Source organism: Bos taurus, chromosome 14 (genome assembly GCF_002263795.3).
Source record: "Bos taurus isolate L1 Dominette 01449 registration number 42190680 breed Hereford chromosome 14, ARS-UCD2.0, whole genome shotgun sequence".
Taxonomy (NCBI): Eukaryota; Metazoa; Chordata; class Mammalia; order Artiodactyla; family Bovidae; genus Bos; species Bos taurus.
The window spans coordinates 35858050-35870482 of NC_037341.1; the positions used below are offsets into that span (position 1 = coordinate 35858050).

The following is a 12433-nucleotide window of genomic DNA, read 5'->3' on the forward strand; positions in this document are numbered from 1 at the left end:
TCTCCAACACGACAGTTCAAAAGCATCATTTTTGGCACTTAGCTTTCTTTATAGTCCAACTCTCACATCCATACTTGAATAATACTGTACATCTAATGGATGTATGATGTACAGTATTACATCATATGTGTACATCAATGTATGTATATGTACATATATTGAATAATGAAATTCAATCAAAAAAGTTTGAAGTTGAAAAAACTGATAATAATATTGAAGAAATAAAGTTACTTAGACTGTATGTTAAATAATAAATGAAAAGAAAGTATTTTGAGTCCTTGAAAGTCTAAAAATCTCTTTAATTTCCCTTAGATTTTATTCATAGTTTAGCCAAGTATAGAATTCTAGGTTGAAAATCATTTTTACTTAGAACGCTGAAGTCTCTTTGCCAGTGAAAAGTCTACTGACAGCTGATTCTTGAAAGCTCTTAGCAATTTAGCATGTGCTTTTAAAATAAGACACGCTGACTGAGGATGTGGGCTTCCCTAATGGCTCAGTGGTAAAGAATCCACCTGCCAATGCAGGAGATGCAGGTTTGATCCCTGGATAGGAAAGATCTCTGTGAGAAGGAAATGGTAAACCACTGTAGTAATCTTGCCTGGAAAATTCCATGGCAGAGGAGCTCGGCAGGCTACAGTCCATGGGGTCACAAAAGAGTTGGACACAACTTAGTGATTAAACAACAACAATTGAGGACCTAAGAAATTCCATGGGGCCTTTTCCCTTAAATTTTCAAATATAGACAAAGCTTCAAACTTAAATTATAGACACTTGATCTGTTTAGAAATCTAAGGATTAGTAATGGTGTGCAAAAATAACTCATTCTTACAACCTTTAGAGTTTTGCAACTAACTGGCCATGCCAATCAAATTATCAAGACAGGATCTTCTATACTTATTCTAATAAGGAATTTGAATCCTAGGTGGATACTTGTTTATTTTTATGCTATGTTATAACTTGGAAATAGTGAAGTCTTACTCCCTAACCGAACACTATAGATCCTAATATAAAAAACAGCATGAAACTAATCACTAACTGTAAAGACAAAAGCACAGTTGGGGCTGACATTATCAAGGGAGACTGCTCAATATCTTTTGATACTAGAATTTTAATTAAAAGTGGTATGTGTTTCAATTTTTCATTTCCTTACTTTACATGGGAAGATTACCAAGCCTGAAGGCTTAAATACAAACCAGAAATAATTAAAATATATAATAAAAGTGAGACTTTTAAGTAAACTTTCTTCATGTCCTTATACTCTGAGCTCATTTTAGGTGAGAAGAAAGCTAGTGATATTACCTTAGTTGAGTTGTCTGCTAAATATTCTATGTACATAATCAACTGTACAATCCAGACATTCATAAGCTTATTTCTGTCTACAAGTCTTCTTCTGTTACTGTTACCAAAGAAACATAACCTTTTCTGTAACCAAAAAGTCAGTGATGAATGTCCCCTAAATGATATCAAGAAACATTATTGCTTGTGTCTTAATTCTGTTTATAATTTGTAGGTAATTTCAGTTGGCTGGTTTACACATTTGTATTGAATTATCTATGCCCCTTAAAGCCATAGAAGATTTGGGGCCTGACCGCCTTTGCATCCGACATCCTAGCTGCTCAGGCTAGGTACCACTGTCAACTCTTCCCACATCCGAATACAGAAACACAAGGCAACATTTCTACACGGGGACTTCTGTACTACCATTCCCTTGCTGCTCCTTAGAGCTCAAAGCAAAATGCATGCTTTTGTTTTGCAACATTCTATTGAATTTTCTGCCTACTGGATTTAATTTAACTTGATGTAATGCTATTACTTTTTTCTAGCAGTCGATGTTGTCTTATATATTTAGTAAACAGTCAAATTACATTATTTTGTTTTATAGAATTTCAGCCTTCTTTTGAAATCTGGCAGCACTGAGACCAGAAAAAGAAGAAAAGGACAAAGAACAGTTGAATGAGCCCATCTCTTAGGGGTCACTGCCTTTGGTTTGTTGTTTTCTTTGTAGCTGTAGCCCTTCTCTAACATGGGATTCAACTCCATCGTTACTATTAAACATCCATTTCACCACAAACATAATGCTCAGTTGCTCAGTTGTGTCCAACTCTTTGCGACCCCATGGACTGTAGCCCACCAGGCTCCTTTGTCTATGGGATTTCTCAGGCAAGAATAGTGGAGTGGATTGCTATTTTCTCCTCCAGGAGATCTTCCCAACCCAGGGATCAAACCCACATCTGCATTGCAAGCGGATTCTTCACTTGCTGAGCCATCAGGGAAACTCCCATAAACATACACTGAAATCTTAATTTTTTGTGTGTGGAGAGTTACAAACCATGTTGTATATCTCATCAAATCTAATGGTAATGATACTATCACCTATCAAACAGAACATATATGTCATTTTTAACATTTTATATACATGCAGTACATTACATCTTATGTATTATATACTATATATTTAATCTCATTTAAGCCTCAAAGACATTCCATGAGAAAGGAATTATTAATTCTATTTTACATATGAGAAAACAGACGCTCAGAGAGGTAAAGGATTTCCCTAGGGTCACACAGCTATTCATTATCAATATCAGAACATTAGCCCAGTCTTCTGAAAGGGAATTCATGCTTTTACAAATATCTAGCACCTATCTGTGTTCCCTTCCAGCTATTTCCCACATATTGCAATGAGGGCCAATTAAAAAGAGATTAAAAGTTCACATGACTCTTGGGTGAATATATTTCAGCATGTCTTGTTTCAGTTTAAGCGTGGAAAATAGCCCATGGCCTGACAGTCCAGGTTTTCCTCTGTCTTGTACCAACCTACACTGTCACCCCTATTATTCTCTAATCTCTCATGTATGCTTTTGCTCTAGGGAGAAAAAAAAATTTTTTTTTCCTAAGAAATATTAAACATTTAAATTGCTACAAATTTTTTGTGACCAATTAATTTTGACCAAGTCCCCACTGTGAGTAGGATTTTTAGAGGACATATGGGGAAAGGCTTCCCTAGTGGCTCAGACAGTAAAGCGTCTGTCTGCAATGCAGGAGACCGGGGTTCGATCCCTGGGTTGAGAAGATCCCCTGGAGAAGGAAATGGCAGCCCACTCCAGTATTCTTACTTGGAAAATCCCATGGACCACGGAGCCTGGTAGGCTACCGTCCATGGGGTCGCAAAGAGTCGGACACGACTGAGCGACTTCACTTTCACTTTTCATGGGGAAAGGAGAACACGCGTATCCTCAGTGCCTTCTGTGGGTGATATCTCTACATATATAAGTTTAATTAGCCTCTAAAACAAGCTTTCAAGACAGGTATATCCTTTTCTTTTTTTCACAAAAAAGGGACCTGAGGCTTAGAGAAGCTAAGTGACCCGCCCACTCTCACAGAGATATCTTGAGTTTGTTTTGAACTTCCTAGATGATTGTAATTTCAAAGTATGTGGTTTTTCTTTACCGATTTTCTCTCAAGTCGCTGATCATCTAATCAGAGAAACAGATGACCTTTGCAGCGCTCTATAAAAAGCAATGGTGAGATAGCATTTAACACATATTAGGCATTCAATATAATATATGGTAGAAAAGAGTGTGGCCCAGATGATAAAGAATCTTCCTGTAATGCAGGGGATCTAGGTTTGATTGCTGGGTCAGGAAGACCCCCCCTGGAGAAGAGAATGGTTACCTACTCCACTATTCTTGCCTGGAGAATTCCATGGACAGAGGAGTCTGATGGGCTACAGTCCATGGAGTCGCAGAGAGTCAGACATGACTGAGTGACTATCACTCGGTCATTGTTTTTTCAGAAAAGAGTATGTTGTTCTAAGTGCTAAACACTACCATTTTCTAAGATAAATGAGTACCAGATATGTGATATAGGTTAAGAGAGAACAAAACCTCTCCTGCCTAAAAGAGTCAAGGAAAACTTCAGGGAGTGAGATTATGATTATTAGTTAGGTGATGATTATTATTTTTGGAATTCTGATTGAGGGAGTAGGAAGGAGAGAGTATTACAAAATAAGAATGTGGTGCGGTTCAAAGTGTAGGCTCGGGATTGCAAGCTCGCTTTAAGGGATCGTGAGGACAGGACTATGAGTGAGCAGTGAGGGTGGAAATATGGGCTGGAGTCAAGTCAGAGAAAAGTTTGAACCTCAGGGTAAGGGATTGAGGGTTTATTTGAAAGAAGGGAACTGTTTTTAAAGCCAGGTGTGATGGAATAATGGGCGTGTTTTGGGAAGATGACAGTGAGAATCGAACCATCCACACTGGAGGAAATTGTGGGAATGAGGTAAACTATGAAGTCGTTGTGTGTGTGCATGCGTGTGTGTGTGTGTGTGTGTGCATGTGTGCATGTGTGTGTGTGCGTGTGTGTGTGTGTGTGTGCCCGTGACACTGGGTTAAGAGACTTTATGAAAGAAAAGTCAGAGGACTTGGTAACTGAATTGGGAAGGAGAAAGCAATGAGTTAAGATGCCTGCCATGAACACCAGCCTGCTGGGGTCTTTTTGAATTATGACTTTCTCAGGCTATATGCCCAGGAGTGGGATTTCTGGGTCATATGGCAGTTCTATTTTTAGGGTTGTTTTTTTTTTTAAGGAACCTCCATACTGCTCTCCATAGTGGCAGTATCAATTTACATTCCTACCAACAGTGCAAGAGGGTTCCCTTTTCTCCACACACTCTCTATCATTTAGTATTTGTAGACTTTTTTGATGATGGCCATTCTGACTTGTGTGAGGTGTTTCATTGTAGCATGATTTGCAATAGCCAAGACATGGATCCAACATAAGGGTCCATTGAAAAATGAATGGATGGAGAAAATGTGGCATATATATATGCTGCTGCTGCTGCTAAGTCACTTCAGTCATGTCCGACTCTGTGCGACCCCATAGACGGCAGCCCGCCAGGCTCCTCCGTCCATGGGATTTTCCAGGCAAGAGTACTGGAGTGGGTGCCATTGCCTTCTCCGGCATATATATATAGGGTGGAGTATTAATCTGCCATAAAAAGGAATGAAATTGGGTCATTTGTAGTGATGTGGATGGACCTAGAGACTGTCATACACACTGAATACACATATATACGTAGTTGATTCATTTCTTTGTACAACAGAAATGAACACAACACTATGAAGCAAAACATGAAACAAAAACTATGTTTTTGTTGTTTAGTTGATAAGTGATGTCTGACTCTTTAGTGACTCCTTTGACTGTAGCCCACCAGGCTCCTCCATACATGGGATTTTCCAGGCAAGAATACTGGAGTGGGATGCCATTTCCTTCTCTAGGGGTTCTTCCTAATCCAGGACTGAACCCTCATCTCCTGCATTGGCAGGCAGATTCTTTACTAATGTGCCACCAGGGAAGCCCATAAAGCAACTATACCCCAATTAATAAAAAAAGATACACGCAAAAGCTTTGATGCAGGACAGTGGAAGAACATAGGGAATCTGCAGGACTGGGGATCAAGAGGAGGAACTGTTTCAGATAAATTTACTTGAGCCAATGGCATAATATCCAACTGGAAGCCTCCAAGAGGCAGTCAGAAATGTAACACTAATTGCAATTATCAGGGATTAGAAAAGATGACTTTGGGAGTCATCTGGATCTAGATGAAGGTTCTAGAGGCAGTGATGACCACCAAGAGAGAAAAAAGCAGGGATGTCAGAGAGAAGATGTGGTTAGCAGTGATTCTATCTTTCCTAATTTTATCATTTTCATGCCATTTTCTAAGGGCTAACCTAAGTTGCAGAAAAAATTACTATATATTTTTTACCTACTAAATCTGTCACTCTAGCTGTGATAGTTATAAAATTGTTCATAGAGTGTAATAGGAAGGAAAGACGGAAGGAATATCAATAGGAATGCCAAAAACTTGGCTAAACCTATAAATTTCTTAAGGAGAAAATGTAGTGCTTTGTATAGAAATTACTTACTCTGACATTGTCAAGTAAGTTTTCATTCAGACATAATTCTTATTAGAATTTTAATTCTCTAAACCATAATTATGGATGAAACAATAAGTAGTCTAAGTATTTAATAATGTTAATATTTATTACATGATATAGCTATATATTTTCAATATATGATGAGGCCCCAAGATACATTACATAATGTGCCTTATTATTTAAATGATCAAATAAAGTATCATATTTATTAGGTGGTTTTCACAGAAGCAAGTATTTTCAGGATAAATACTTTTTTCTTGAGAGAGTAAGAAAAGTAGCTCTTTATTATGAGCAAGTGAAATTCTTTTTTAAAACGTTTTATTTTATATGGAGTATAGCCGATTAACAACATTGTGATAGCTTCAGGTACACAGCAAAGGAACTCAGCCATACATATGCATGTATCCATTCTCCCCCAAACTCCTATCTCATCCAATCTGCCACATAACATCAAGCAGAGTTCCCTGTGCCATACACAGGTCTGTGCTGGTCATCTGTTTCAAAAATAGCAGTAGCAGGTTACATTCTTTAAGTCTAAGTGTCATTGTAGTTTGCTTTGTTTTGTTTTAAAACAGGGCTTACTGGGGCTTCCCTGGTGGTCCAGTGGTTGAGATTCAAAGCTCCCAATTCAGAGGGACTGGGTTCGATCCATGGCCAGGGAACTACATCCCACATGCAGTAACTAAAAATCCCATGTGCTGCAACTAAGACCAGGAGCAGCCAAATAAATAAATAAAAATAAGTTTCTTATTTTTTAAAGGGCTTACTGTAAGTATTTAATACTTTGAGAAGAATAATATTTTACAATAACTTTAAATATCTTGTAAAATGGATGTTTTAAAAACAGGAATGTTGGTTATCTTTAATCTCATTATTTTGTTGTATTTATTTTGTGACACAGAACATAATCTCAATCCTACCTCCTCAGACCTAGGATTTCTAAATCTCTGTTTTCCACTCAGGTAGTACAATTGTAATGTTTCCCCTCTTATTTTCGTTTTTAATCACTTATTTAGTCTTTTATAAATTCCCTTTAATCTGCTCACATTCTTCTGGTAATAAAGTGTACAAATCTGACCATAATTTTCCAGGTCAAATCATAACAGAGTCATTTAAATGTCAACAGCCACATTTTTCAAATGGGGATCCCAGAAGTATTTTCCAACTCTGCAAACCAAACAATAATACTATCTAAGGACACTCAAATCTCATGCTTTGAGGAAAAACTGGAGAGTTTGTAAAGAGATAGGAAAGTGTTCCTTTCTCAGCATTCACTATTTAACAAATTCAATTTACCTACTCTGCTTTTTTGTTAATGTTTCTTTTTTTTATTTTTGCACTACTTTCCAGTTCTACAACTATTGGTAATTGCCATAGAAGATACAGAAAATTGTATAAGATGAAAACCTGACTCTGTGTTGAAATTCTTGTTCCTAGAAACTCTCTTGAGCTTGCAGTTCTTAACAGGTAAATTTCATTTTACATACATATGGAGGCAAGAATACTGGAGTGGGTAGCCATTCCCTTTTCCAGGGGAATCTTCCCAACCCAGGGACTGAACCCAGGTCTCCTGCATGACAGGAGGATTCTTTATAGTCTGAGCCACCAGGGAAATCCCATATGAAAACAGTCTCCTCCAATTTTATGACATCCTTTGTACAGTGCCCTTCAAGTTTCCAAATGAACTTTGTGCAAAATATTGAACTTTAAAGATTTCTCATTGGAATATAGATATTAGAAATGTTTTACTATTTTGCTTTTCTGTGTGTGTGTGTGTGTTTTGTTTTGTTTTGTTTGGCCCCAATTTGCAGGATCTTAGCTCTCCAACCAGGGGTCAAACCTGTGCCTCCTGCAGTGGCAGCATGAAGTCCTAACTGGTGGATCACCAGGGAATTCCCAGAAGTGTTTTAAATTAATGCAATTCATAGTAGAAAAGGTGATGATGCTTATACTAGATTTCTTTTGTGTCAATTGTTATCAAACGCAGTTGTTGTAACTATTACATTTAGGAATTCAAAGCAGTATAGGAGAATGACACACTTTGTGTGTACTACCACTAGCTAAGCCCACCTGGTACTGTGATGGACAACCCCAGCTAACATCAGGGGCTAGTTTTGGAGGTAAACATACGTAGTGACAGAGGGAAGAAGAGAAACTGATTTCTGCAGGTAAAAGTTCACCCCCCTACTCGAATTAGCAGGAGCCATGGGAGGGATGTGGTTTTAATTTTTGTTGCTGTTCTCAGGAGAAGTTAATTTTCTATTGAACTCACTTTCTTACGTGGTAGAAGGGCCGACACGACTGAAATGACTCAGCACACACACAGGTACAGAGTACAAATACGGGTGGGGAGGTGAGGAAAAAATAGTCTTTTCAACATTTTCACTTCTGTATTTTAAATTCCAGTCAAAATCACGGTCGAGTTAGAGCTCATGAAGACTTGCTTCTTCAGTGACACTAACATCTCCCAACACACTGCCATGTGAACTGATCCTTGCTGGGGCCGTATGGGGACTTCCGTGATGGCAGGAGCAGAGAGTCCAAGTAGGCGGCTTTCATGATAATTAGACTCATTTCACAGGCTGAATTTCCATGTTTAATTCTCCATTCCCATATCTGATTATCTCTATAGGTAATGCAATTAGCTAAATCAAACATTAACTATGACAGACTCTAAAATCTGGTTGGACCTGCTTTAGCTCTGCATAGACGACAAATAGGGCTTTCCAGGTGGTGTTAGTGGTAAAGAATCCGCCTGCCAGTGCAGGAGACCTAAGGGACATGGGTTCAATCCCTGGGTTGGGAAGATCCCCTGGAGGAGGGCGTGGCAACCCACTTCAGTATTCTTGCCTGGAGAATCCCATGGACAGAGGAACCTGGTGGGCTACAGTCCATGGGGTCACAAAGAGTTGGACACGACTGAAATGACTCAGCACACACACAAGTACAGAGTATAAATAGGGGTGGGGAGGTGAGGAAAAAATAGTCTTTTCAACATTTTCACTTATGTATTTTAAATTCCAGTCAAAATCACTTGCTCTTGTGTTCAGAAATACATGCCTGTGTTTGTTGAAAGAAGTCTTCATTTTTAAAAAAATTTATTTAGGTTTTAATTGAAGGATAAGTGCTTTACATAATTCTGTTGTTTTCTGTCAAAAAGGATTAGACTAATAAAGAGAACCAAACACCTAAGATGCACATCGACAGTATTTAACTTCAAATAATATATATAATATATAACATGATATTATACAAAGTAAAATACTAAGTGCCATAATGAGCATATATATTTAATTCCATAAACTGACAATTTGTTAGTAGTGATTAAGCAAAGGTTGGCATTCTTGAAGAAAATCATCCTTTTATTTCTGTAGTGTATTTTAAGTAAAATATGCTTATTTTTAAATTTGTATGCCTTCCGATACGTGTTGATCAGTTTTGACTAGTTATTCACATCTATCATCTTTAACACTAAAAGCTTTTCAATAATTACTTATGTTAAGTTCTTGATGTAATTTGACTGAATTAACAATGCTGGGGTGCTTTAAAAATTTTTTGATTTTACATTTACTACCATAATCTATTTTACTCAGAACAAAATCCTGAAGCACTACCTGAATTAGCAGTGAGAAATGATAACTGTCAGACTGTGGATCTCACTCATGATCAGAATTTTCTACATGGTACAGCAAAGGTCTTACAGGTGCAAGAGTGCTAATGACAAGGACGACCAAGAAATATGGCAGCATTACTTTTTCTCAGACTCTCAGTCTGAGAGTGGCCCTTTGCGGAGTATGTCTCTGTTGAATTTACTGTCAGCTCAGGCTTCACTGTCAGAAGGGAACAAAGGCACTGTTACAGTATTGGCCACAATTTAAACCCAATTGCTTTGTTAGAGTCCTAGGTCTACTCAGAAATTTCTCCGAGAAGACTGTGAGTAACTGATTTAACCCTGCTTGCCATGGCTGTGATCTTGGCTTCTGAGAGACAAAGTCCTTACTTAGCCAGAAGGGACATGTTCTATCATTCTATCTTTTTGCTTATAATAATGTAAAGTCTGGGACCAAGAATAGTGTCCTTGTATTTGCTAAGAGGGTTCTTTCACTTGTGATCGGTTGTATTTTTTCTACAAGAGATTATCCATTGGCTACTTACCCAAAGCCCAGATTATTCTAAGAGCCCCAGAAGCTTTCTGATCCACTGTGCCAGTTCACAATCTGGAGCTGTTCTGTCCGTCTGCATGGATCATGATCCACACAGATAACCTCTATGCGAGCCTGAAAGCCTTCATCCTAGTTCATGGCAACATGACTCATCCCAAACGTGCCCCACCTTGGCACATCAAATCTCAGACAAATGTCATGAAGACAACTAGTGAGTGGTGGGGCTGAATCGGCATCAGTCTATTAGAAAAACAAAAGATGCATGTCCTACCTCCATCCCTTTGAGGACCACCAATAGGTTATTTCTTTTCCTTTTCTCTCCTTTTTGTAGATTGTGCTTGTCAACGTCTACATTTGTTTTAACCAGATTTTCATCCTAAAAATTAACAATAATATCTGATATACTATTTCCCACATGAACTTGAGACAATCTGTGAAACAGGAAGGAAGATGTTATCATTGTGGAGTAAGATAAAGGGAAATAGCCTAGAATTTTAAGATCACACTGCTGCTGCTAAGTCACTTCAGTCATGTCCAACTCTGTGCGACCCCATAGACGGCAGCCCACCAGGCTCCCCCGTCCCTGGGACTCTCCAGGCAAGAACACTGGAGTGGGTTGCCATTTCCTTCTCCAATGCATGAAAGTGAAAAGTAAAAGTGAAGTCGCTCAGTCGTGTCTGACTCTTAGCGACCCCATGGACTGCAGCCTATCAGGCTCCTCCATCCATGGGATTTTCCAGGCAAGAGTACTGGAGTGGGGTGCCATTGCCTTCTCCGAAGATCACACTATCTTAGGTCAAATTCTAATTTTGACAATGTGATCTTGGACAAATAATGCAAATTTTCTCTGATTCACTTACTCTCTTCAGTAACTGAAATAATAATAATAATAGTATCTACCTCAAAAGGCATAATCAGGATTAAATTAGCCAATACCTGTAAAGAATGTAATGCCTGACATGTTGCAATGTCTTGGTAAAACTGACCTGTTGTTAATGAAGCCCAAATATGTAATAGAGATGGGTTCAGATTCGGCCAGGAATCTGACCCTGTTCTACCATGTCCTGGAAAAACATGATTAAATATTTTTTATCTGGCATATTTTTAGAATTTCCAGTTAACTGGCCCCAGAAATTCTTTACCCTCAATTTCATGGATTGCTAAGAACTAACTAGGTTGCTTAGATACTAATGACGTTAAGAAGTAGCTCCAAGGATGGATTCAAACACTGTACTTATGTTCCAGCTACTATATAGCAAAAAAAAGTGGTGTTTAAGCACTTAACATTTTCCCAAAAGTTCATGCTCACTATAGGAACTGTAAAAAAAAACCAAAAAAACAAGTACAGTCATATCGGAGCTTATCACTTACTTTAAATCTTCAAAGGACAGTCAAATCTGTGTTAACTAAATTCAAAAGAATCAGTAAGCTAGTATGTAGCTCCTCAATGAAGAACACATAAGCAGTTCATTTATTTTTCAAGCCTTCAATGTCATGTGTGAGTGTAGGATTTCAGTGGCTGCTAGGATCCTGTTACTCTAAATTGACCAGTTTTCCAACATTGTTAGTTTGCCATGAAAAAGAAGGCACTTTAGATGTAAGAATGTGATAAATTCTAATCACCCCTGAGTGTTGGTTTTCTTGTATGATAAGGAGCACCACAGCAGTATTTTCCCCATTAAAAAGTACAGTGCTGATCTATGTACATATTTGGTGTATAATGGTGCTGATGTTTAAAGAAAATAAATTTGCACCTATCTTTTGGTATAAAGGTGTTATACCAAATAAAACAAAACATGCTTCTCAACTTCTTAAGACAGCTCTTTTAGTTATTAATGCACATCCTTCCAGAATTTATGCATGCACACACACACGCATTTACATTTGTATTTGTGTATTTTTTCCTTCAGTAGGGTTTATATCATTCCTAAAGTCTCTTTTAAACTTGATTTTGTTTTGCCTTGATTTTACTCCCATGTCATAAACATATTTCCATTTAAATTCTCTAATAAATTTAAATCAAATTCTAATTATTTAGTCTCCAAAAACCTGTAAATTCTTACCTTTCTGCTTTTAACATTTTAAAATATGTTCATTCTTCAGCCTTTATTCTTATCTATACAGACTCTTTCTGTAAGTCAACTTGCCAATGAAAATTTCAGTTTGATAGGTTAAAATGTCATCAGTAATGATGTTATTCAGATTAAATATTTTTCAAATATCATATTCAACAAAAAATACAAAAAACCTACTTTTCTTGATATTGTGTTATATACATAAATATTCCAATATCACCAGCACAGATTTATGAGGCAATGCATTCTTCATCTAAAT

The 12433-nt window shown here is 37.6% G+C and overlaps 1 protein-coding gene across 1 annotated transcript in view; it reads right to left on the minus strand.

Annotated features, from left to right (window-relative positions):
* Positions 1 to 12433, minus strand: part of LOC112449516 (laforin-like) — a 51447-nt gene that overhangs the window by 32863 nt on the left and 6151 nt on the right. The window contains exon 4 of the mRNA XM_059874381.1: positions 10371 to 10475. Coding sequence (XP_059730364.1) covers positions 10371 to 10475 — 105 coding nt within the window. The remainder of the gene's footprint in view (positions 1 to 10370; positions 10476 to 12433) is intronic.